At 34.9% G+C, this 23,159-nt stretch overlaps 1 protein-coding gene across 1 annotated transcript in view; it reads left to right on the forward strand.

Moving 5' to 3' along the window:
- The window catches only part of CCDC82 (coiled-coil domain containing 82), a 46,550-nt gene continuing 23,391 nt past the window's right edge, over window positions 1-23,159 (forward strand). Inside the window, exons 1-6 of the mRNA XM_036747212.1 lie at window positions 1-216; window positions 1,621-2,354; window positions 2,883-3,087; window positions 5,566-5,658; window positions 9,747-9,871; window positions 11,136-11,306. Of these exons, the coding sequence (XP_036603107.1) occupies window positions 1,635-2,354; window positions 2,883-3,087; window positions 5,566-5,658; window positions 9,747-9,871; window positions 11,136-11,306 (1,314 nt within the window). The 5' untranslated portion in view covers window positions 1-216; window positions 1,621-1,634. The remainder of the gene's footprint in view (window positions 217-1,620; window positions 2,355-2,882; window positions 3,088-5,565; window positions 5,659-9,746; window positions 9,872-11,135; window positions 11,307-23,159) is intronic.

Genomic DNA, 23,159 nt, shown 5'->3' on the forward strand with positions numbered 1-23,159 from the left:
ACATACCAGAGCCTATATCCAGAGAAGGATTGCCTCCCTCAAAGTAGTCACTTTGGAGGCTCTAGTGATGCATCTGTTGCTATATACATTTTTGAAATACCTCTTTTGGAATTGCCTTTGTAACCTGTAGCAACGCCAAAAATCTTTGTCCTTTGAGGGTGGATTTTATTTCTGGAAAGATCCAAAAGTCATTTGGAGCCAAGGCTGGTGAATAAGGTAGGTAATCCGAAAAATGAGTTGTCCCTAGAGTATTGAGAGTGGCTTTCTTATATGACTTGCAAACTTTTTGAAGGCATTTCCAAATGAGGAGATCCACAAATATTTTGAGTAATGGTATCATTGAAACACATACTCCCAAAGTGAGGTCTTTGAAGGACAATAGTTATTTGTGTGTGTGAATTCTACCTCAGTAAATCTCATATTTTTCAGCCGCCTCAGCAGCTCATCCTCTGATTGTATGTCCCATCACTTTGCTAATCATCGTATATCTTGGTCTCTATCATTAACTAAGTTTTTCTCTATTACCTCCTTGTGACAATGTTTTGTGGCAATTGTCCTATTCTCAATCTCCATGATAAACCTTTTAGCTTCAGCAACACAGTGCCTTGCCTCAGCCATAAATTAAACATATTATTGGTAAAGATGATGTGATAAGGTACAGTGTTTTGATATCTGAGTATTCTGTTGGGTTGTTTGTAGTTTTTCTGTCTGTTTTACTCTCTTTTCACATTCTGTTGCTTTATGACTATGGTCATGTTTAACAATCAGTCTCTATAAGTTGCAGTCTGACAAGTTTCTGTTCCTAAACAGTTCATCTGACAGTTCTATCATTGTTGATGTTACTTATTGCCCGACTGCTTTTTTCACATAGTTGAATGATCTTTTCTATTATTGTTCATCTCATTCTCCTGCTGAGGAAACCCAATATGGATAGAATAAATTTAGCTTTTCAGCCTGGCGTTTAAAGCCTTCCACAATAAGGCAATACCCTTCTTCCAAACAGTCCTTGAACTCAAAAAAAGCTCTCTGCCCTTGTTGTCAAGTACGCCTTTTTATTGTTCTCTAAACCGACCATATTCTAGCTGAACCTCAAACCTTTATTCTTGCTGTTTCTCCTACCTAGAATGGCTCCCTCAACATTTCTCCTTACCCAAACCCTATCAGCCATTCAGGGCCCATGTCAAGTCTTATATCTTCTACAGTCTGATATTCCTGCCTCAATCGCTTTGCCTTATCTCTGAATTCTTGTAACATTAATGTCAGAATCACTCATTATGGCACTAAATCACAGTCTCCTTGGATGCTGTTACTTAACTGTTTTGTGTGTGTTTGTCTTGTTTCTAAACTTGAATTATAGATTTTTGAAAGATAGGGAGTATGTCTTCTATTGTTTGTAGCCTTCTCAGCATCTTGCAGTCATATGCATATTGTAGGCACTCATTACATATGTGGTGAGTGATTGTTTTATTAATTCTGCTAGATTACTATGTATGATTTCCTAGAATGACCATGATATGACCCTAGATTAATATAATTGACATCATAAATACATTTATTACCTTAACCTGACTACCATCTTCTTTATTATGAGATTATTCCTAATAACATTTTTTTTTGTAGAAGCTTAAGTGAAAATGGTACATGTTAGAAGATATGAAACAAGGAATAATTCTAAGACTCAAGTGCCGGCGTTGAAATCCCGGGTTGACTGGAGACGGACTAAACGAAATAATATCTTACAGTTACTTGATAGTGATGAAGAGCTTGATAGTGATGAAGAGCTTGATAGTGATGAAAGTGTTGATAGTGATGAAGAGCTTGATAGTGATGAAAGTCATGACAGTGATGAAAGTATTGATAGTAATAAAAAGCTTGATGATAAAGAGCTTGACTTAAGTAATAAGGCAGAAAATAACAAAGAACACGTAACTAAAAGTGGTGGCCTTTCAGATCGTGAGGAAGAAAAAAATGAAAATAAATGTAAAACCATTAACACAGATTATGAAAAGGATCTAAGTCAACAACATATTGATTCTAAACAACAGAATGACCAAATAGTTACAGAGGAGGATGTAGAAGAAGAAGAACACATCACTCGAGGAAAGCGAAAAAGGGTATCTTCTGTGATGTATGACAGTGATGATAGTGATGACAGTGACATTTTAGTTAGAAGAGTAGATGTTAAGCGTCGTCGTATAGTGGAGGATGATGACTGTTCTTCAGTGGAGGTGGATCAAAAACCTCCTAAATCTGAAAAAAGCTCAGCCATTCGGAAACAGGAACAACTCCAGAAGCTGAAAGAGCTCTCAAAACAAAGATCTCGTCAGAGACGCAATAGTGGTAGAGATTTTGAGGTGTGTTTTTTTTTATTGAATTTCACTTGAAGAATATTTGCATTTTATAACAAAGAAGTGTTGATTATCATATATTTTTGAGTCAAATTATTATTTTTTCTTATTTAAAAATTTCCTGTGTACATTTGACTACACTGTCATATCCAATTTCTTATTTGTCATAACAACATGAGACTCAGCTAGTCTATCATCAGTTCTGTTTTAAGAATTGAAGGCTACTTTTTGTTTTCGTACAGTCCTTTCAATTTTTAACTTTTATTAAAGCTTTCATTTTCAATCAATCATTTTGTATCATTTAAACATTAAGAAAATAATGTCTTGTCTTCTTCATTTTAAAAGTCAACAATTAATATGAAAAGGAAGTCATTTTTTTTACCTTAAGTCTTGAATTCACTTAATTTCTCTTTATCATGCTTAGAAGTATGAATTGGTCATTGTGTTTCACATTCATATTGAAATTATTGTGATTTTTAAAAAGTAAAATAATAGATATAAAATTTCCTGATTTGCATGTTCTGATTTAATTAGGATTCTGAAGAGGAATCTTTACCTGATAGTGATCTTGATGATGATGAAGATGATGATGATGAAGATGATGATGATGAGGAAGGAGATGATTATATTATTGATGGTTTTGTAGTTCAAGACGAGGAAGGCGATGAAGAAAATCAAAACCAATCAGGAGAAAAAATGACCGCATCACAGCTTCAATTAGTGAAACGAAATTCTCTTTGTAAGTTAAATATTAAGGGTAGGGGTTTTGGTTTTTTTTTACTTACAACTTTTAATCATGGTACCCTATTATTTTGGCTTTTTAAATAATTACTTTCCAAACTAATGGTAAGAAATGCTGATTTTAAATAAGGTAGGTCTTTTGTAATCTAGGTTTTTTTTACTTAGGCATTTTGCTTTTCACAGATTTTTTTTTTTTAATGCATGAGTAAGAAATTAACCACTTTAAATGAGAGGAAATAAAATTCATGGTAGTCTTCTGCTACCTTGTTGTATGTTTGGTAGAAGTTTAGTATGAATTTGAAACTCAGGTTTAATATTTTTCTAGCTATTTCATTCATTTATTACTATTCCTGTTGTCTTTGAGCATGACTGGTTTAGAGTTGTTAGTATCTTACAACTTTTTAAGTTTATCTCTATTGATAGCTTTTTAAAAATATCAGATTCATTGTTTAATATATCCTTCTTTCCTCCCCTACCTAGCAAACATTCCTTGTGACAAATATCTTTTCTAAAAAGTACAGGAAAACTAACCAACAAATATCAAGTATTAAATTTTTTCTCTCTCGCCTTTCCCTATTTATTTGGGGAAAATAGAAAGAAAGAATTGTATTACTTATGTCAAAGTCTAATAAAACAGGTTGTTATACTGCTGAATCTTTTTCTGAAAAGTTTCCTGAACTATTTCCTTACATTTCACATTGTGATACATAAGTAAAGTAATAAAGGTTATTACAATTATATCTTATTATCAGACTGTTAAGCCTTATGACATAATTAAAGAAAAAGAATGATATAAATTTCAGGAAAATTCACCTTCCTTGAAGAGCCATGTAAATTAGTAGCCCTATGCACTTGGAGTGTCACACAATTTTACCTGAAAATAGTAAACATTGATCGAGCTGGCATCTGGGAAATAAGCTATTGTAGAAATCCAAAAATCCCAACAGAAACGACTGGCCAGCATTGTAATTCAGTTACAAAAAAGAATGGAAAAGAAATAAAAGAATTTCCACAGAAGTTTAAAAGAACTCTGAAAGTAGCACAGCAAAATGTATTTCTCCCCTTGATTCCCTCTGACCTCTGTGTACTAATTTGAGTGCATAGTATTTCAGTTTTGTAGAACTTTTGCTTTCACTCACAAACTTGATGCATGTGTGCTACAAGATTAGATCTCTTGTTTCAAACCAACCTGTATCCTATATCCTTCCCTCACAGAGATGGTATCCTTAATTAACTAGGGTCTAGTTAGGGATTTGTTCTGTGAAGTTAGGATTCAGTCAAAGGGCCACACTTGAGGACCTAGAGGGCCACAGGCTCCCCACCTCTGAACTAGATAGTATTAGCTACTGGTCTTGGGGATGGATTATATTTAAAATGGCCCAAAGAGGTTAGGGGAACCAGAAAGTAGGCACTACATTCTCTGTGATAAGAAGTTACTAGGGTTCAGAAATCCCACTACAAGTTTTTCTGTAAGGGCTAAGATCCATCTGGTTTTAGGGCTAGGATTTAGATGCTGCCTATTTATCATTATGTTTATTATAATGGCATTCTTATTATTCTTAATAGGACCTATTCTCACCAGAGCAACATTTTCTGTTTCATTTATCTATTTTCTTAAAGTTCACTGGCACAACGTCTTCCTCTCTTTAAATAAAAATTGCTTTGATTCCATAGGATTCTAGTCATTTGACTGTACTAATTTTCTAAAAAATATTATCTAATGAAGCTCTATGTCCTATTATTTATTATAGGTGTCCAGCTTATATTTATTGGTTTTTACAATTTACAATACATTCGTTTAAGTCCTCCTGTAATATCTTTACTCTGTTGCCATATTCCACTGCTTTTCCTGTTCATACTCTTTCTTTCCCGTTACCTAGAACCAGCCTGTATTGGATTGAAAAGAATAGTGGAAAAAATTTTGTTCTTTTTGTCATATTCCACATTTTTGTGTGGCATTTATATTTAACAATACTTCCTATCGAGTTGCCATAGGAAATGGAAGTGTTATGAAAAGAATATAAGGTCCCAGATATATGATTAAAAATCTCTTTAATGCAGAGAAGTTTTGGTATCTTTTTAAGAATAATTTTGTGTATAATAGTAATAATGTTAACCTTCATACTATGTTTTACTTTGAGAGAACCATTTTAATCATTTATTCAGAACTCTAATTTCTTTTTTTTATTGTCAATTAGACTTTTCTAGAGAGACAGCATGAGATAGCAGCCAAAAATACTGTATTTGGAGTTAACAGATTTGAGAATTCCAAATCAAGAGTTTATAAAACTGGATCCCAAATCTCAAGAATGTAATACTAACATTAGGAAGATAAAACTAGATCCCATATCTACCTGTATCCTAGAGATTTGAACGCTAGTAAGCTGATATTTTTCTTAAGTTTAATGAGGAGATGGATTTACATATATGTAGCTTTTGATATTACTTTCTAAATTTTATCTAAAACACGTTACAGATTCTTTCAGTGACCACTACACTCACTTTGAAAGAGTTGTCAAGGCTTTTCTGATCAATGCTTTGGATGATACTTTTCTGGGAACATTATATGGTAAGTGAATAGTATCTAATAGCACATTTAATTATGTATTTTTTCCTCTTTTTCTCATTTGAAATAAAGAAAAGCTGTCCTTAAGACCTTTTCCTTATTCACCCTACAAACAACTTCATCAAAGTCAGGTTAGTTCAACACGTAGTTATTGGACTCCTATTATTCAAAGTGCTATGTAAATCATTTTAAAAATGGGATTCTTAAGAATAAGTGGTCATTGCCTTCAAATACTTACAACCTAGTAGGAAAGACCGAATATATGAAGCCACTAAATGATGATACAAAAAGCAATATATTCTTAAATGTCAAAATAATTATTACAGACAATAAAATGATATAAGAATTCAGACGAGGGAGACATCACTGTGGGTTGGGTTGGTCAGGAAAGCTTTCCTAGAGGATGTGGCACTGGATAGATAGGTAGGACATGTATAGCTAACAAGGGAGAAATAGCATGATCAAATGAAGAATAGGTGTGTTATGTTTGAAGAGCAACAAAGAACCTATCTTAGCTGGAGCAATAGGGTTTAGTAGGAGTAGTAGGAAATAATATTGGGAAGGGAAGGTGGGAAGATTATGGAGAGCCTTGAATATCAGCTTCTGTGGAGTTTGAACTGCTATATATCCTAAAGCCATTAGAGAGCTTTTCAGTGAGGAAATGAGAGAGGGAATAAAATGGCAAGCCAGTACATCTGGTATTGCCCATCTTATTACCATCAGAAAGTATTTGGTAAATATTAAATTGTATACATTACTATGCAAGATATTATACCAAAAGAACTAGAGACCTCTTCCCTACCATTGGGACACTAAGTGATTTTTACTTCCTTTTGATAGTGTGATTTTTACTTCTTTTTGATAGCTCTCCTCCACAAAAGTCCTACTCTGATGCCTCATCGTGGTGTGGAGGTGACCCTGGGTTCTCGAAGGCTATGCCAGCGGAGCGCAAGCTCTGACAGGTTCTACCAAGCTGGAAAGGCTTCGAGTATGGTCCCAATGACAGACTGTGTCTGCTGTCCAAGGACCAGCCTAGCTAAGTACAGAGAGGCTCATCACCAGAAGGCTGGCCTCTAGGTGATGAATTCTTTGTCCATGCTGACGTATGAAACATAAAAGTAAAAGATGGCCTTTCATCTTTTTCAGTCTACTTCCATCTCCACGGTGACAGTAGTGGAAAAAGGGGCAGGGGGGTACTAAGAATCACACATTGTTTAGACTGTCTAGAGACATTAATTTAATGGTTGGTACTCTTAATATGAGATTTTGATCCAACAACCAAATTGACAGGCTCTTAGAGAAATTGAACCACATCTATATTGACATTTTTAAAAAGAAGTCTGAAAATATAAAGAAGTTTCATCTAAAATGAAAGATCGTTCACAAGTTTTTCTTGAAGAGATGAATAAGGAGATAATGGAGTTGGTTTCATGGTGTTCCCAAAGACAACAAAAACATCATTTCATGAGCCACTTGGTCATTTTGCCTTGCAGTGCTCATGATGAACATAAGCAGACTATCATGAAGATAATTGTAGCTTTTGTGTCAACATCTGCTGCAGAATATGAAGATATAGAGCAATTCTATGAAGAATTTGATATGATTCTCTGAATTAAATCAACATACTCAGTGATTTCAATGAAAAAATGAGCACAAGACATGGAGGTAAAAATATGTTGGAAAATATAGTTTGGGAATAGGAATGAAAGTAAGTAAAATCTTGTAAACTATTCAGAAGCACCATGCTTGTATATCCTGAATAAGTTCTTCTGGAAGAGATTTGGAAATCACTGCATATGTCCAAACTGCATCACAAAAGATGAGATTAAGTATATTTTAACAGAGAGGAAATGACTAATTGCTGACCTAGGAATCATTTGAGAATCATTGGTCATTGGGCAGTCAGGTTAGTAGCTGATTAGAGCAAACATTAGAACTAATACCAAATTAGAATAAAGGAAAAAAATAATAAGACAACACTGCAGGCAATTATAATAATTCAGTCTTACTTTATTTAGACAATTTGTTGAGTCTGAAAAATTGGAACTAGAGAAAAACAAAGACATTGGCTTTGGTTATCATTTATTAGAGAACTCAGACCAGTGTAAAACAGTTGCCATAATGACTGGCCAAAAGAGCCCAGAAGCTACCCTGGTTGACCAGTGTTTGATCCTCTACTCAGGCAAGGAGATTTGTAGAAGACAATGGCAACATCAATTCAGGCCACAAGTTCATTTATAAGACATGGAACAAGATGGTGCAAGAATGCCCAGCAATAGGTTTATTCCAACAAAATAATGAAAACTATGGAGGATAAAACTAATGCTGCAGAGAACTTGGTATGAGATTCAAGAGGATTCATAGATGAAATTGGAAAGATGCCAAATAGATATGAACTGGAACCAGTCTGCCAACTTTCTTGTAATGGTCTGTTCTCATCAGTAATGTTAATAGAACTACCACATTTTGATTCTTCCACCATAGTACTAAATGTGCTATGTAAAAAAGTGGTAATGATACTTAAGAAGATACAAATAGGAATAGCATCTGGATCTTCCCAAATACAGAAGAAATCTATGTTAAAGGGTGCAACATGTTAAAAGAGACTCAAGGTTCATCTTTTCAAGATAAATCTAAAAGGGGAAATTTCCAAACCAATAGAAATGATCATGGGTGGTGGTGTTAACAGATGAAAAGTGAACAAGAAGAGATAATCAACTATCAGATCATATGTCTACTTTCCTTTTGTCTATAAAAGCTTCATGAGAATTTTATATATACGAGATGTGCTTGATGGAAACATAAGAAAATAGGCAGGCTTTCATAGGTGATTTTCTGCTGCATTCCACATCTCTTCACAGTCACATGATTGAGAGAGATAGAAAACATAAGATTACTTTGTGTTTGTTGATTCAAATAAAACTCCATTCAGTAGAGCAAAATGCATCCTTAAATTCTTTCCTTCAACAAAATGTCTCCCATACATATTTTAGAACCAAATAGGAATCCTTGATAATCAACAAGGTTAACTTTGTTCAATGATCTTTGACATGTCAAGATCAAGTAAAACATGAGATGTGTTCACTAAAGGTGTTCACAAATATCATGGAGGATGTCTTGCACCAAGTCGAGATAGATGAGAGCTTCTTTTACAGATGGAGAGGTTTTCTTAGTGCTCTTATTTGCAGATTACACTGTGAGTATATCAAGTTGTGGAACATTATCAAGATAATATATAAATAAGATACATTGCTAAAAAGAAATTATTTCAGCAGTCCATGTGAAGAAAACAAGTGGTTGAAGAATGCATGTTGTCCACATTATGAAATGTAATTGGATGTTCTGCTCATTAAATCCATCCATCCATCCATCCATGCATCTTGGACAGAAGAGATTGAAGTGGATCATATTTAGGAAATGGCACAGTGCTTTCAGCGATCCCAAGCTGCTTCCTGCCACACGAACCCATTTCTCTAATACCAGTATTCTCTCCTTGTTGCTATTTTGCTGGCAGTCATAGAAAATCATGACCTTAGAAGGATCAGAATTGCAGGTGATTCAAAGGGCAATTGAATTAGGGCATGGTGGTTATAAACAGGCTATAGTATTAAAACAGTGATGACTCATATGTGAGTGGTAGGCATCACGGACACACAAGACCAGAAAACACACTAAACCAGTCTTGTAAGAAAATCAGAAATTATAGATTGTACAACATGAGTGCTTACCTGCTATTCATGAAATATTAAAATAACCATAGGAAGGCCTTCAGCATTTTGAATAGATCCTCTATGGAGGACTTATGGAAAATAATGGACAAAAATCGTACAGCATGAGCAGGCGTGGAAGAGTTGTGATCTGTACTATTGGAGGGATTACCTATATCGATGAGATCACGGATCCATTGTGCCAAAGTAAGTTTGATAGCTCATTTTCTCTCAAAATGTACTTTGTTCTTCCTGACTAATCATGGAATCTGCCTGAAAATAGAGGAAGAGATCCTTCAGTGTAAAGTTAGATAAATGTTTTCATGGCTGCAAAGTTATTTACTTATTTACTTGCTCACTTTTTTTTAAATTGACTCTTAATAGATGGCACAAGGCAAAAGTCATATGCACAAGACATGTTAACATCTCTTCATTATTTGGATGGCCGTTTTGTTCAGCCTCGCCTAGAAAACTTAGTTTCCAGAAGTCGCTGGAAAGAGCAGTATAAGGTATTCAGTTTCTTTATCATTAGTGCTTGAAGATCCTAATGGCAACAAGAACAGATTATCGCAGCCTCAGGGAAAACTTTCCTTCACTTGCTTACATTTAAATATTCAAAACTTTTAACCCTGCTTAAATGTAAATGACATTTGTATTTATAAAATCAACTTGTTTTCCCTCTCCCTTTTTAGGAAGATGTTGACTGTTTTGATTATTCTTACTTGTATGTAGTTCTTGATTAGATTATTCTAATAGCTGTTTGATTTCAAATTCTCTAATTTACTATTGAATGTAACACCGTTTAGGTCCCAGACATAGCTAAAATACCTTGAAAGTCTTACCCCCTTTTGCATTGTTCTGAAGGCCAATTATTTAGTTTGTGTTGTTGGGTATCTAAAGGCAAGGGAGAAATAGGCCTCCACATTACAATCCTTTATCACTACAAGGCTATTCTAGGAAATTCCCATCCTAAATCTCTGTAGATACAACTATGGTAATTTTAAAAGAATAAGAAAACTAATATTGTACCACAGCGCCACCTGGCATACATGAAACAGTATGCGTCCAGATTGCTTCCGTCTGTACCTAAACTACAATATTTAGCACTTAAATTATATTACAGCTTTTCTGCAGATGAAACCTCCCTTTCCATTTTTGTTTACTTCCCAAGGACTTTGACAGTACCATGGGAGACTGGGAGACAATTTCCATTACAGTACAGGTTGTATTAGCATTCAGAGTAGACAAATAACAGGAGTACTTTAGCCAGTTTCCCCCATGTAGTTAATATGCATGAAAAGCTTGTGATTCTTGGAACCATTTGTTGCAAACTTTTTATAAATTGTTGCATTGGTTGGAATGCATCATGGTCAATTTCTGACACACCTAAAATAGAAAATCCACATTATGGATTATCTAGTCCCTTTGCTTCCTTTTCCAGATAGTTCTTTAATAGAGAAAATCATTCAGTTTTACTACTAGTTATCAATTCTTATAATTTAAGAAGATAAAAATGAATATATTAATATTTTCTCATATATATGTGTGTGTATATACGCTGTGTTTCTTTACATTAGTTCAGTTAATGTAATGAACTATGAATCCATTCATTTAGCAAACATTTGTCAGGTGCTTGCTATATGCAAGACATTGTTCTAGGCACTAGAAGAAATAAATACCTCGTTAGCTTTTCTTATATAATTCCTAAGGTCATTTTGAATATACTTATTTTTTAAAACATCAGTCATTCATTAATTCATTCATTGTTTTCAGGAGCGGGTGGAAAATTATCCTAATGTAAGTATCCGTTGGAGAACTCCTGAAAATTGTTCTTGCCAGGCCTGTGGACTCCATCGATACTGTAAATATACAGTACATTTATCAGGAAAATTGTACAATGACAGGACCATGGAAACAGATGATTTCATGTCACATGACAAACAGGTAATTAGTTTTCTTCTAAATATTTTCAATAGCTAGGATTTAGAATTTTGTAGTAAGTGAATATATGCTGGTTGTCATCATCAGAACCAATAGAAGAATATAGGTTCAAAGTAGAGAGGACAGTACCAGTAGTTAATATCTGATTGAATCTGGAATAAGTTGATGATTTTATGCAGTAGATTTACCTTACTGTTTATATTCTGCTTATGCTAATATGAACATAAAGTTCATGTCCCTAAATACATATTAACTGGGTAGTGATTGGGAAGGTTAATGGTTGTAGAGTAGTCAGTTTAGGAAAGTATTAGGCATTGGGTTAAGGATGAAAATTTTACTACAGATAATTCACTAAATGGAGAATTACTAATGAAAAAAGTTTTAATCCATTTCACCATACATGAAACCATAATTTCAGGAGTTTCTGTAACATCTCACTGTAGCTTAAGAAGTACATAGAGGGTTCTCACTTTTGGGTGCAATGTATTCCTGAAGATATGTCTTAAAAAGGATTGCTATAAAGCAAAATCCTGACTGCACATTTATTCTTATCTTTGTTTGGACTTCAGTAGAAAATATCAAGTGAATGAGTAAAGCCAGTAAGAATAGTTTCTTGTTAGATATTATTTAATGAATTAAAACAATGAAATGTCCATCTATCCTCCCCCCAAATGGGGCCTATTTTGGGGGGGGAAATCTACGTTCTAAAATGTACTGCATTTATAACCAACAAAATGTCTATAATTGAGAGATGTTCCTGGAGATTAATCAGCATTTCCATTGTCTGGAGTTGGAAACCCCAATCTGAACTCTTTAGTTCTTCACAGCCAGTCATCAATATGGCAAGGCCTGCATTTCTCTATCATGTAAGGTAATGTGTTTTTTCATAACTCTTGTGCAGTGACTGACCAGGTTCCTATGGGGAAATTATGATGTGAATACTGCTCAAAAGGTTCATAGCAGGTAGTGAATTCAAAATTAGGCTTTATCGATTAAATAAATTATTGTAAAACGTCTGCCTTTCTGATTGTTTTATGCAATACTTATATTGTCCACTTCACTCATTTGATAAATTATCATATGAGTCAATAGACGGCCTGTATAGCCTGTGCCTTTCAATCATGGGAACAGGATTTACCCAGCTGTGTGTTTGTGGAATTAAAAATACCTGTTCACATCATGTTTGTCATGTATAGCTAACCCTGGGTCTGTCCCAGAAAAGCCTCCCATCTGTTTAATTGAGAATAGGGGTAAATATCAGCTCTTAACAAGATGGGGTTTGGGCCTAGAGAGAAAGCAGAACAGCTGCAGAAAATTGGCTATACATCCATTTCTAGGATTACCTGATATGGGATAGACTAAGCAGGATTATCAGTTTTATTGAGGCTCCTCTGAACATCCCATATTCCATAACTCAAGAAAACCAAGGTTCCCTCACTTTTATGGCAGAGGATATTCATGATCTAAATGTCTTAAGATCAGACTCTATCTGCTGAAAGGTAATGCCTGCCATTAGGAGTTAGAAGTCAGGTTCAGGATAAGCCAGATGCTGCAGTCCTGAGTATTTTTCTTTCTCATTGACAGAAAAAGATCCTTCTGTAGTGGCCTATGGAATTAAAACTAGTAGGGCTGACTAAAAAAGATGATTCATTGAGCACTTGAAAGAATCCACAATGAACTTCTCAATTCTGCTTGAGAGTCTATAAATCAAGGACTCATTGGATTAACAATGAGTCCATTTTAAAAATGAAAATAAGCCTATAGTTTATTATAGGCTGCTTGAGTTGCTCCTTCATAAAACAGAGCCCACTATGAACCGATTTAACCTTATTTCCCAAGGAAAGCCTAGAGTGGTATGGCACTGAAGTCAGGGAGGAGCAGAAGACTTGCTTTGTTAACACATTTGAGAAGGTGCCCTTTCTCCTACACTTCTCAGATGCCTTAGGGAGCTGAGGTTTCACAAGTGACTGCTAGAGTCAGATATGCCTGAAAAATGCAGTGTCTTTGAAAATAAAATTTGATGGGCTCAAGTGCACTCAAGGAAAAGAAGTGAGCTTGTCTACTAGTAAGAATTGAAGACAACTCACATGGAACACTTTAAACAAAAAGAACAGGAAGAAAGCCTCTAGTACACAGGGTATGGAGAATTTGTGATAAAACATGGACAAGAGTCACATAGGATGAAAAGGCAGAGTCTGTGGTTTGTATTAGTGTGGGCAGGGTCCACCCCAATGAAACCAGAGATCTTTCTAACAGAATGTCATAGCTTATAGGAAACACTAATTGATTAGGTTATTCAGATTAGCAACTTTTTAACTCATTTTTAGCACATTAGTTGCACTAGCTAATTTTAATTTCCATCTAAATTTTTAAATAACTACTATCTTGAACCCAGGTCTTCTCGATTGTAGGCTCATAGGATTTAGATAGGATAAAGATCATCTAGTTCATCCTCCTCAATTTACAGATGAGGAAACTGAGACCCAGCAATGTGAAGTGACTTGTCCAAGATCACATGAATATTAAATAGCAGATCCTGGTTTCAAACACAGGACTACTGCCTCCAATGCAGTGCCTTTTCCACTCTATCAAACTGAAATCCTGTATCTACAGAATAAAACTAGTATATCAGCTATAAATAGTTGGAACAATAATTAACTAAAATCATATTCTGAAAATAAGGTTAACTAGTACAATTTGATTTGAATCTCATCTGACAAAACAGTATAAAATTCTGGTAGTACAATTATCCACCATAATTTTTTTGTTGATAATTATCCATGTGTCCTATTTATTTACCAATTAATTTTTGAAACTGCTTACTGGACCTGATGATTAAAAAAGCTGCTTCTCATAGAATTATGATCTTACCTATGTTAGGTACTTCTTTAAACAGGGCCAGTCCCAATTCATCCACATAATTTCATTCTGCATAATTTTTGTCCTTTGAGTCCTCCCATAAATCCTCCCCAGAGTGGCCACCCAATTTGCCTAGGGACCTTCCTCTTGACCTTTTTGTGAGTATCCATGCAGCACTTGGGCTTTCCATCTGTTAGCCATCAGTTTCACTGCATAATCATCCCACCTTATTTCTCTCTCATACTTTTCTTCTGAAAAGTATTGCAGCCTATGTATGCCCATCATGTATCTCTCCATTGTCTTTTGGGCAGCCTGTAATTTTGATTCTTTGAAGATTGACTCTATGATGTCTAGCCATATGGTATCATTGGAAGAATATTGGTGTTAACATTAGCTGAGAGATTTGCCAAATACAATTCATCTATTCTTTCCTTCATGTTCAGATCTAAGGCTTACCTCGTTACTCATATGCTTTGTCTGTCTAAAATATGTGTGTTGATGGACTGGCATTATGTTAAATATTAGTACTATCATGGACACACATGCAGATTACACTAATATAAAAGTACCTTTTTAGTTGGAATTAAAAGCTGAAAAAATAACTTCTGAAGGTTTTTAAAAGGGGTTGAACCCAATGGGAAGTTTTAATGCAAAAATAAATTTCTGACTTCAGGTTTCCATCAATTTTTCTACACTCACATGGCCAGCCTCTTTGTTTCTCACCTGAACCACTTCAGTGGCTTAATAATCATTCTCCCATCTTCAACTCTCCGCCCTCTCCAGTCTTTCCTCCAGCTGGTAAATTGGTATTCATAAAGCCCACATCTGAAAATGTTACTCCCAGGCTCAAGAAGCTTCTTTGACTCCTTATTACCTCTAGAATAAATACAAATTCCTTGTTTGGTATTTAAAATTCTTCAGAGTCTAGCTTCAACCTATTTTTATAGAGCAAAGTTTCCTAACCTATATTTTCCTAACTATATTTTAATATAAGTGGCTTCCTTTGTTATTCTACATATTTTATTTTATGCATTTAAAATCATTATTCTGAGAAAGGGCCATTAGGATTCACCAGACTGCGAAAAGGGTTCATGACATAAAAACCCATGCTCTACATCAATTTCATGTTACTTCCCTCCCCTCATTCACTCGGTGTTTTAGCCAAATTGTATATTCTCCATCTGTGATTATCTCATCTCTCACCTTTGTGCCTCTGCAGGCTGTCCCCCATGCCTGGAATATTCTTCTCTTCACCTCTGCCTTTTAGAACCGCTAGCTTCCTTCATTGCTTAGCTCACAGACACCTCCTAGACAAGTTATTTACTTATTCCCCCAATTATTAGATTTCCCCCTGACAAATTACTGTGTTTTTATTCTGTATATAGTTCTCTGTTTACATTTCATCTCCTATATTCTTCCTTCCTGGTAGAATATAAGCTTTTTGTGGGCAGGGACTTATTTGTGTTTGTATCCTTTGCATATAACAGAGGGCTTGGCACATGAAGGGCACTGAATAAGTCTTAGTTAAATTGAATTTTATCATTTTTTTTCAACTGATGCATCAACAGATAATATGCTGACTTAGTGTAATATATGGAGAGTTTCTAGTTCTTTTGCCAGTGAAACTCTGAGAGTCTCCCTGAAGCATTCAACTCCCTGGATTGCTATGGGAATTTTTTATATTAATCTCTTTTTAGAAAAATTTCCAAAAATTATCCAGAAACATGGAGATGCCAATTTACGAAGGACCTTTATTCTACATAAGAACATTATAGCATTGAATTAGTTAAGCATTGGTGTGGCCGTTATATCATGCAACCATGCTTTACTCCATTGATGACAGAGAAAAGGGAGACCCGCCATGCAGTTGTGTAATAAATGGGAGAGAAAATTGGTGAACTAATTAGGGCAACCAATTTAAAGTATTCTCAGAACCTAGGTCTCTTAGAATCATGCTTTCATAAGAACAAAAGTGTAGCCTGGATGTTCCCTGTACTTGCACTGTTTTTTTTACAGGAAACATCATATTGTGTTCTCTAAAATCACAGTTGCAAGGGATTTGGTAATGATGTTTGGTAGCTGACTGAAGAAAATTCTAGCCATGATCTTGCCAGAAATGGAGAATAAAAATGCAATAATCGTTGCCACAGTTTCCTTGACTTTCTTTAAAGTAGCTGTTTAGCAGCATTTTAGAAGTCTGGTCATATATCTGCATTGCAAACTCTTTTAGTATGCCAAAGCTGTTCCCAGAAACACCACTGTTGGCAATAACAACAGCCTGCCTAGGATAATTTTCTATAACTGCTTTTGATACAACACAGATAGTGGATAATTCAAGAGGTTTAAATTTAATTCAAGTTGCATAACAATAAAAGCAAACTTTTTTTACATTTACAAAACACTCTGAATATATTATCACATTTGATTCACGCAACAACTTTGTGAGATAGGTAGAATAAATAATGTCCCCACTTGAGATTAGCTCTCCCAAGTCTAAATTTATTGCTTTTTATTTCCACAAAGTAAAGAAAATATTTTATAGTCAATTTTTAAGTTGGAGAGAAAAGGAATAAAAATATTTTACATTTCAATTTCCTAGGAACAAAAGCATTCTTTATAGGTAACATATTTTTTACTAATCTTATTACTTCCATTAGCAGCCTCCTGGATTAGATCTTTACCTATCCAAACTGCTATTCTTAAAATTTTCTGCAAATATCAACCTACACAGTGGTTACTATGTTTTGTTTGCAAAATCTTGATAAGGAATTTTAAAATTTTATAGAATATAGTAGGTTTCTGTTATAAAATGTGCCCCCAGTGGTGTGTGTGTTTACATTTTAAGATACCCTTTTTGCTTGTTACATGAATTCAGACACTTTTTGCTTGCTACATGACTTCACATATACTTCAATTCATTTCATGTCTCCTGAACCACAGTTATACATAACAAAAACTTGAACTAACCATGATAAAGCCTATAAGGTGAGGATTAGTTTATTCTAACAATACCAATGTAATATAGAGTACTCTCTGCTGTATTTTGAAAAATTCAATAAAGTTAGTCAAAAGATGTGGCTAATGTAGTTTCCTTAGTTGTGACCCTTTTCATATATTGAGGAGAGAGGGGAAGTTTGTTCTTTTAAGAGAATAGTCTCATTTCTTTTATTTACCTTTTTACTGTCAATTTTTTGTTTCTGATTATATAATATTCTCCCCCAATGTCACTCCCATCCGATCTACTAGTTTTGAATTTCACACAAGAATCAGGACATGTCCATTTGTGACAGTTTATACCAGCAATGAGTCTAGTTTGTTTCTATGTGTAGAGGAAGTTTTATGCTCTTTTGTGTAGTTTTTAGATTTTTCATTGTATTTATAATCGTCTCTTTTTATTCCATAGTGATCCAGATAGAATAAGATTATAGCTTCCCATAAACATTATTATTTAATATTTATTGGCCATCAACATGCTTTTATTTTAATACTAAAGATGGAGTTTGACAAAGTCCTTATTTCTTAAAAATCTAAACCCAGTTTAACAATTCGACACATGGCAACAGAATTATAGAACAAAAGGGGAGGGGTGGGCATTGAGATCTGTAATTAAAATGTAAAATAATATACACTGGTACTCAGTTAAATCCTAAAGTAGTCACCATAGCTAGAGGCTGTGAATTTAAAAATAACAATTTGACTGAATAGATCTAGGTCTCAAAAAGATGTTTTTCAGATTTATCATCTTAGTAAGTTGTGTTTTTGAATACAAAATAGAATGCTTTTACAAGATTCATGTTCACAAATTTGGTATATATTTACATGAGTATATATCGGATTCCATGAATAAAAAGCTCACTTTCCTCATCATTGCCCTTTGTCAAAGGTGACTAATTGTAGCCACATTACTGTCTAGTCTTAGGAGGGAACAATTTATTGAAATATATTTTTGCCCCTTGTGATAAAAGGTTCATCACCAGAAGGTTGTCTACCAGGTGACAATTTTTTTTCCTATAGCAACCACAGATTAAAAATAATAAGTGGCTCTCATTAAGTACTATTGTGAAGGATGGCAGAGAGACAAGAAAGGGGGCAGAGAATGCTACAAATACTGTCTACAACCATTGACCATCACAGTATGGACTCTGTCCAATGGCCAAGAGTGAACACACTACTGGAGAAGGTGTACAACATGCATAATGACACTTTCTCTGTAAATGAAATCAATAAACAAGCTTTTTAAAGTGATTGCCATATGCCAGCCACTATACTAAGCTTTGGAGAGACAAAGAAAGGCAAAAACAATATAGCAATTAAATTGAAGGATAAGTCAGGCTCTCCTTGGAGAGGCCAATTTTGAAAATCAGTGGTATTGGTCTCATCACGTGCCGAAATACAGGACACATCATTTCATGGAATATTTGGCCCTTTTGCCTTGCATTGCCCATCATGAATGTAAGAAAAGAGATCATCATGAAAATAATTGCAATTTATATGCTAAGATCCATTGCAGAGGATGAGTAATTAGAGAAGTTCAATAAAGAATTTGGCAAGATCTTCCATTGTGAGTGAACTCAGTATATGCCTTTCTACTTGGTAGCTTCACTGCAAAAATAGATGGAGGAGAGGAAGCTAAAGCTTTTTGGAAAATGTGTTTTGGGATCGAGAAATATGAAACAATGATACTCAGAAACTATATACCTATGAATATTTGATTCAAGAAGAGGTAGATAATGCTGATGGTAGAAAGCACCAAAGCACAACATAAAAAAAATTAAATTGACTATATTTTAACATACTGAAAGTAGTTTGTTACAGATGCAGGAGTCATTTTGAAATCAGCTGGCTGTACAATCAGATTGTAGCTAATAGAGCTGAGATCAAAGTAAATATTAAACAAGAAGAAAGAATAACACTGAGAAGATAATTTTTTGTTATTACCACAGCTCTAATACAGCCTGAATAAACAGCTAATTCTTAAAAATGGGAAATGGACAAAGTAAGAAACATAGACTATGCCACGGTTTAAGATACATTATAAAAATAGTATAAAAGACATCATCACAGACATGTATAACCAGAAAAAAGAAATGGATTAGTCACATACTAAGACTGAAAGATAAGCAGATCTAGAATGCCACAATGATACCCACAAAATATTTTTAAAAGGCAATGAATTGGGTAAATGTGGATATTAAAATTTATTAAAATGCATGGACAAGAATCCCTTCAGGTGATGATTTGAGTGCATAGTGGTCTAAAATGGTGGAGTATGACAGCCCATCGTAATGCCAGAGGTCACATATTTATGGTTACATAATTGACTGAGAACAGAGAAAATGGGAATCAGTAGAATTATTATATATTGATTTTAAGAAGTATGCAATTAGTTCCAAATGAGATGTAAAATGGAGAGCTAGATGATTGCCAATCTGTTCTATTGCCATAGAAAATATCCTTTGTAAAGTGCCAGCAAAAGAATTCACTACTAAAGATGTGCACCAAAGCTTTTTTAGTAAAGTCCATAGCACTGTGAAAGATTGTTCTAACTATCCACAGAGTAGGCAAAAAATATGTATTGTTCAAACTGACAGGCCTCTGAATAGGTAGCATGTTGAGTTAATTTATCATCACAGATACATTTGTACACAGAGGTAGGTATTGGGCTTGTGTCATTGGTATAGGGGAATCCCAAGTGATCAGATACCCTCTGCCAGTGCAGGTCAGCATCTTTCTTAAAACATGTCAGCTGATCAATAAACATTTATTAAGCAATTACTATGTTCCAGGTACTGTGCTGGGCCCTGAGAGCACAATAAAGCCATCCCCGCTCACAAGGAATTTTCATTCTAATGCAACAAGGACATATATACATACAGGACAAATATAAATGGAACAAATATGAAGAAAGCTTGAAAAGGTTCTTTAGAAGAGAAGGCTCTAACAATGAAGGGGATCAGGAAAGGCATCATGTAGAAGGCTGTGCTGGAGCTTCATCTTAATGGAGAAAAACGAGGCTCTCTGAGGTGGAGCTAAGAAGGGCATTTCTATCATGGAGCACAGCCTGTGCAAAGGCATGGTGATGAGAGAGGAACAAAAGGAAGGACAGTTTGACTGGATCACAGAGTGCAGGAAGAAAGTAAAGTTCCATGAGGCTGGAAAATAATTTGGAGCCTGGTTGTGAAGAGCTTAAGTTAAAGCTAAACAGAGGCATTTGTAGTTAATTCTAAAGACAGAGGGAGACCATTGGAATTTATTGGTAGTTATCTGCAATTGAGGAAAATCAGTTTGGCAGCAGTGTAAAGGATGGACTGAAATAGGGAGAGATTTGGGACAGAAGACCAATTAAGAGACTTTTGCAGTTATCTAGGCAAGAAGTGATCATCTGAAATAAGGTAGGAACTGTGTTAGTAGATAGAAGAGGTTGAACATGAGCAATGGAGTGGGGAAAATAATGTTTTAAAAGTTATTGAATATGTGGGGTTAGGGACAGTAAGAAGTTGGAGATAATTGCAAGGTTACAAATCTGAAACACTGAAAGAATGCTGGTGTCTTCAACAGAGGGAAGTGTGGAAGAGGGATGGGTTAGAGTGGAGGGTTTGGAGATACTGTTTCGGACATGGTGAGTTTGAGATGACTCTAGTACATCCAGTTTGCAATGCCCAATAAGCAATTGGTAAGGTGAAATTGAAGCTCACAAGAGAGCCTCGAGCCAGATGTAGATGGTAAGAGTAATAAATAAGAGATTTTTATTAAATCCATGGGAGCTGATGATGTCACTGAGGGAGTGTAGAGTGAAAAGAATAGGCCTAGGAGAGTGGAGAATACCCATGATCTAGATCAGTCAAACAGATACGAGGAGAATCAAAAGAGTAAATGTCATGAAAGTGGTCAGCAGTGTCAACTGCAGCAGATTGGTCAAGAATGATAAGGACTGAAAAAAAGATAATTGGATATTGCAGCTAAGAGCTCATTGCTAACTTTGGAGAGAGCAGTTTCAGTTGAGTGATGTCAGAAGCCAGACTACAAAGAGTTTAGGAGTGAGTGAGAGGAATGAGGGTAGATAGCTTTTTCTAGGCGTGTGGCTGACAAAGGAGATAGAGCTACTGAGGGAAAGGAGGTGAAAGTAGGAGATGATAGGGATGGATTTTGAGATAGAAACAGGGGGAAAAGGAAATTTTGGAAGCTTGAGGGAAAAAGGAAACGTTTTGAAAAGCTTTTGTGAAGTGGCAGGGAGTGACGTATGGAATTAGCTGAGGAAGAATAAAAAGATTGCCTGGATGCAGAGAGGACCTAGTTATAAAGATCACAATGACAATTCTTAGTTTGACTATAGATGCTTGGACACCTTGTAATGAATCTTTTATAGAACCACTATTTTAGGTAAATATTTTTGTTAGAGATCCAAGTGTTGTGCTCAGTTGTAAATGATAGAAAAGGATTTATTTCAAGGCAACCCAACTCATGCTTTATCTGAGGGAATAAAGCTGGAAACAAAGTCTGGAGCAAATGCACATCCTATTTTAAAAATATAATCATTTGTAAAAGAAAGGTCAGTAGCAAAAGAATGATTTATCCTGGAAAGTGCAATATTGACAAATACAAGCATTTAATTCATTGCTAACATTTTTTTTGTCATAGTTCTTCTCTGGGAAGAATAAGTGAAATGGGACTTTTTTTTCCTCCTTAAGCTTCAGGAGACAGAAAAACTGACTGACTCTCCAAAAGAAGCCTAATTAATGTAATGTTGAAGGGACCTAAAACATAGTTTTAGAAGAATTTGTTTAGGGTCACGTGGTCAGAGGCAGGACTTAAACTTTGATCTTCCTGACTTCAAAGCCAGCTTTCTATCCACCACATCACACCGTCTGCCTATACAGTAGACTAGGACTAAATGAAGTAAGAATGTGTTGCCCACACTACTATTACCTCTTATCTTGGCAAGTGCTAAAGCAGAGCCAAGAAATGAAGTGGAGAAAGGGAGTAGATTGGACTGCATTTGGGAAATGTACAGCATTTTCTGTGGTCCCAAATTGCGATAAAAAACATATCCTTTAAAAACTGATATTCTTCCGATGAACATATATCTTTGTGAATTATGGAACATAACAGTATCCAAAAAAACAAAACTTTGGTTAACCTAGAGGGCATTTGCGGACATAAGTAGGCTACAGCATATACCCAATAATGCCTCATGCATAAAAAGTAGAGCAAAAAATATTTCATCCAAGTAATAAATGTATGATGAGGAGAGGAATTAGGGCAGTCATGTATTGAAAGCAAAGGATAACAAAAGGACATTCTGATTATTATACTGGTACTGAAAAAATGTTAAAAGATATAAAAGGAATGCTTTCATCATATTGAGTAAATCATATATGGAGAATTTCTGGGAGAACATGGAAAAGAAATATACAGCATGAAAAGGCATGAATGGTTTGTGCTCTCCATTGTTAAAGGGAATAACTATGCTGATGAAATCTCAGGTCTGTTAAAATTTTTTAAGTATGGATTTTAATTCCAAAGTTTATGATTCTATAAAAGGTTTTATTTTATTCAAATAAAACTAAAAACAATTTCTATTTTCCACTCAGAACTTTGCAAACTGTGTTTTTAAAAACTCATTTGAAAACTGTTCCAAAAACTGTACAACTCTAAGAAAAAGCATAACTAAATGCCACGGATTTAAATTATTAATTATTTCTCTGGTTCACAAAAGCTTTCCATGCATTTACATGTTAGCCCTAAACTCTTTCTATTGGTGCTTTTTAAAATGCCTATACTATAAGAAAGTCTGAATATGAAGCAGCATAGCATAGTGAAAAAAGTACTGGACATGGGAGTCAGAAAATCTGAGTTCATGTCCTGACTCTAATTACTAGTGTGACCTTAGGGAAATGACTTGGCCTCTCTGGCTTCAGTTGGACTAGATGAACTCTAAAATTATAGAGATGCAAACAGATATCACCAACTAATTTAAATTAAAAAGACACATAGAAG

This window comes from Trichosurus vulpecula, chromosome 2, assembly GCF_011100635.1.
Source record: "Trichosurus vulpecula isolate mTriVul1 chromosome 2, mTriVul1.pri, whole genome shotgun sequence".
In the NCBI taxonomy this organism is placed as follows: domain Eukaryota; kingdom Metazoa; phylum Chordata; class Mammalia; order Diprotodontia; family Phalangeridae; genus Trichosurus; species Trichosurus vulpecula.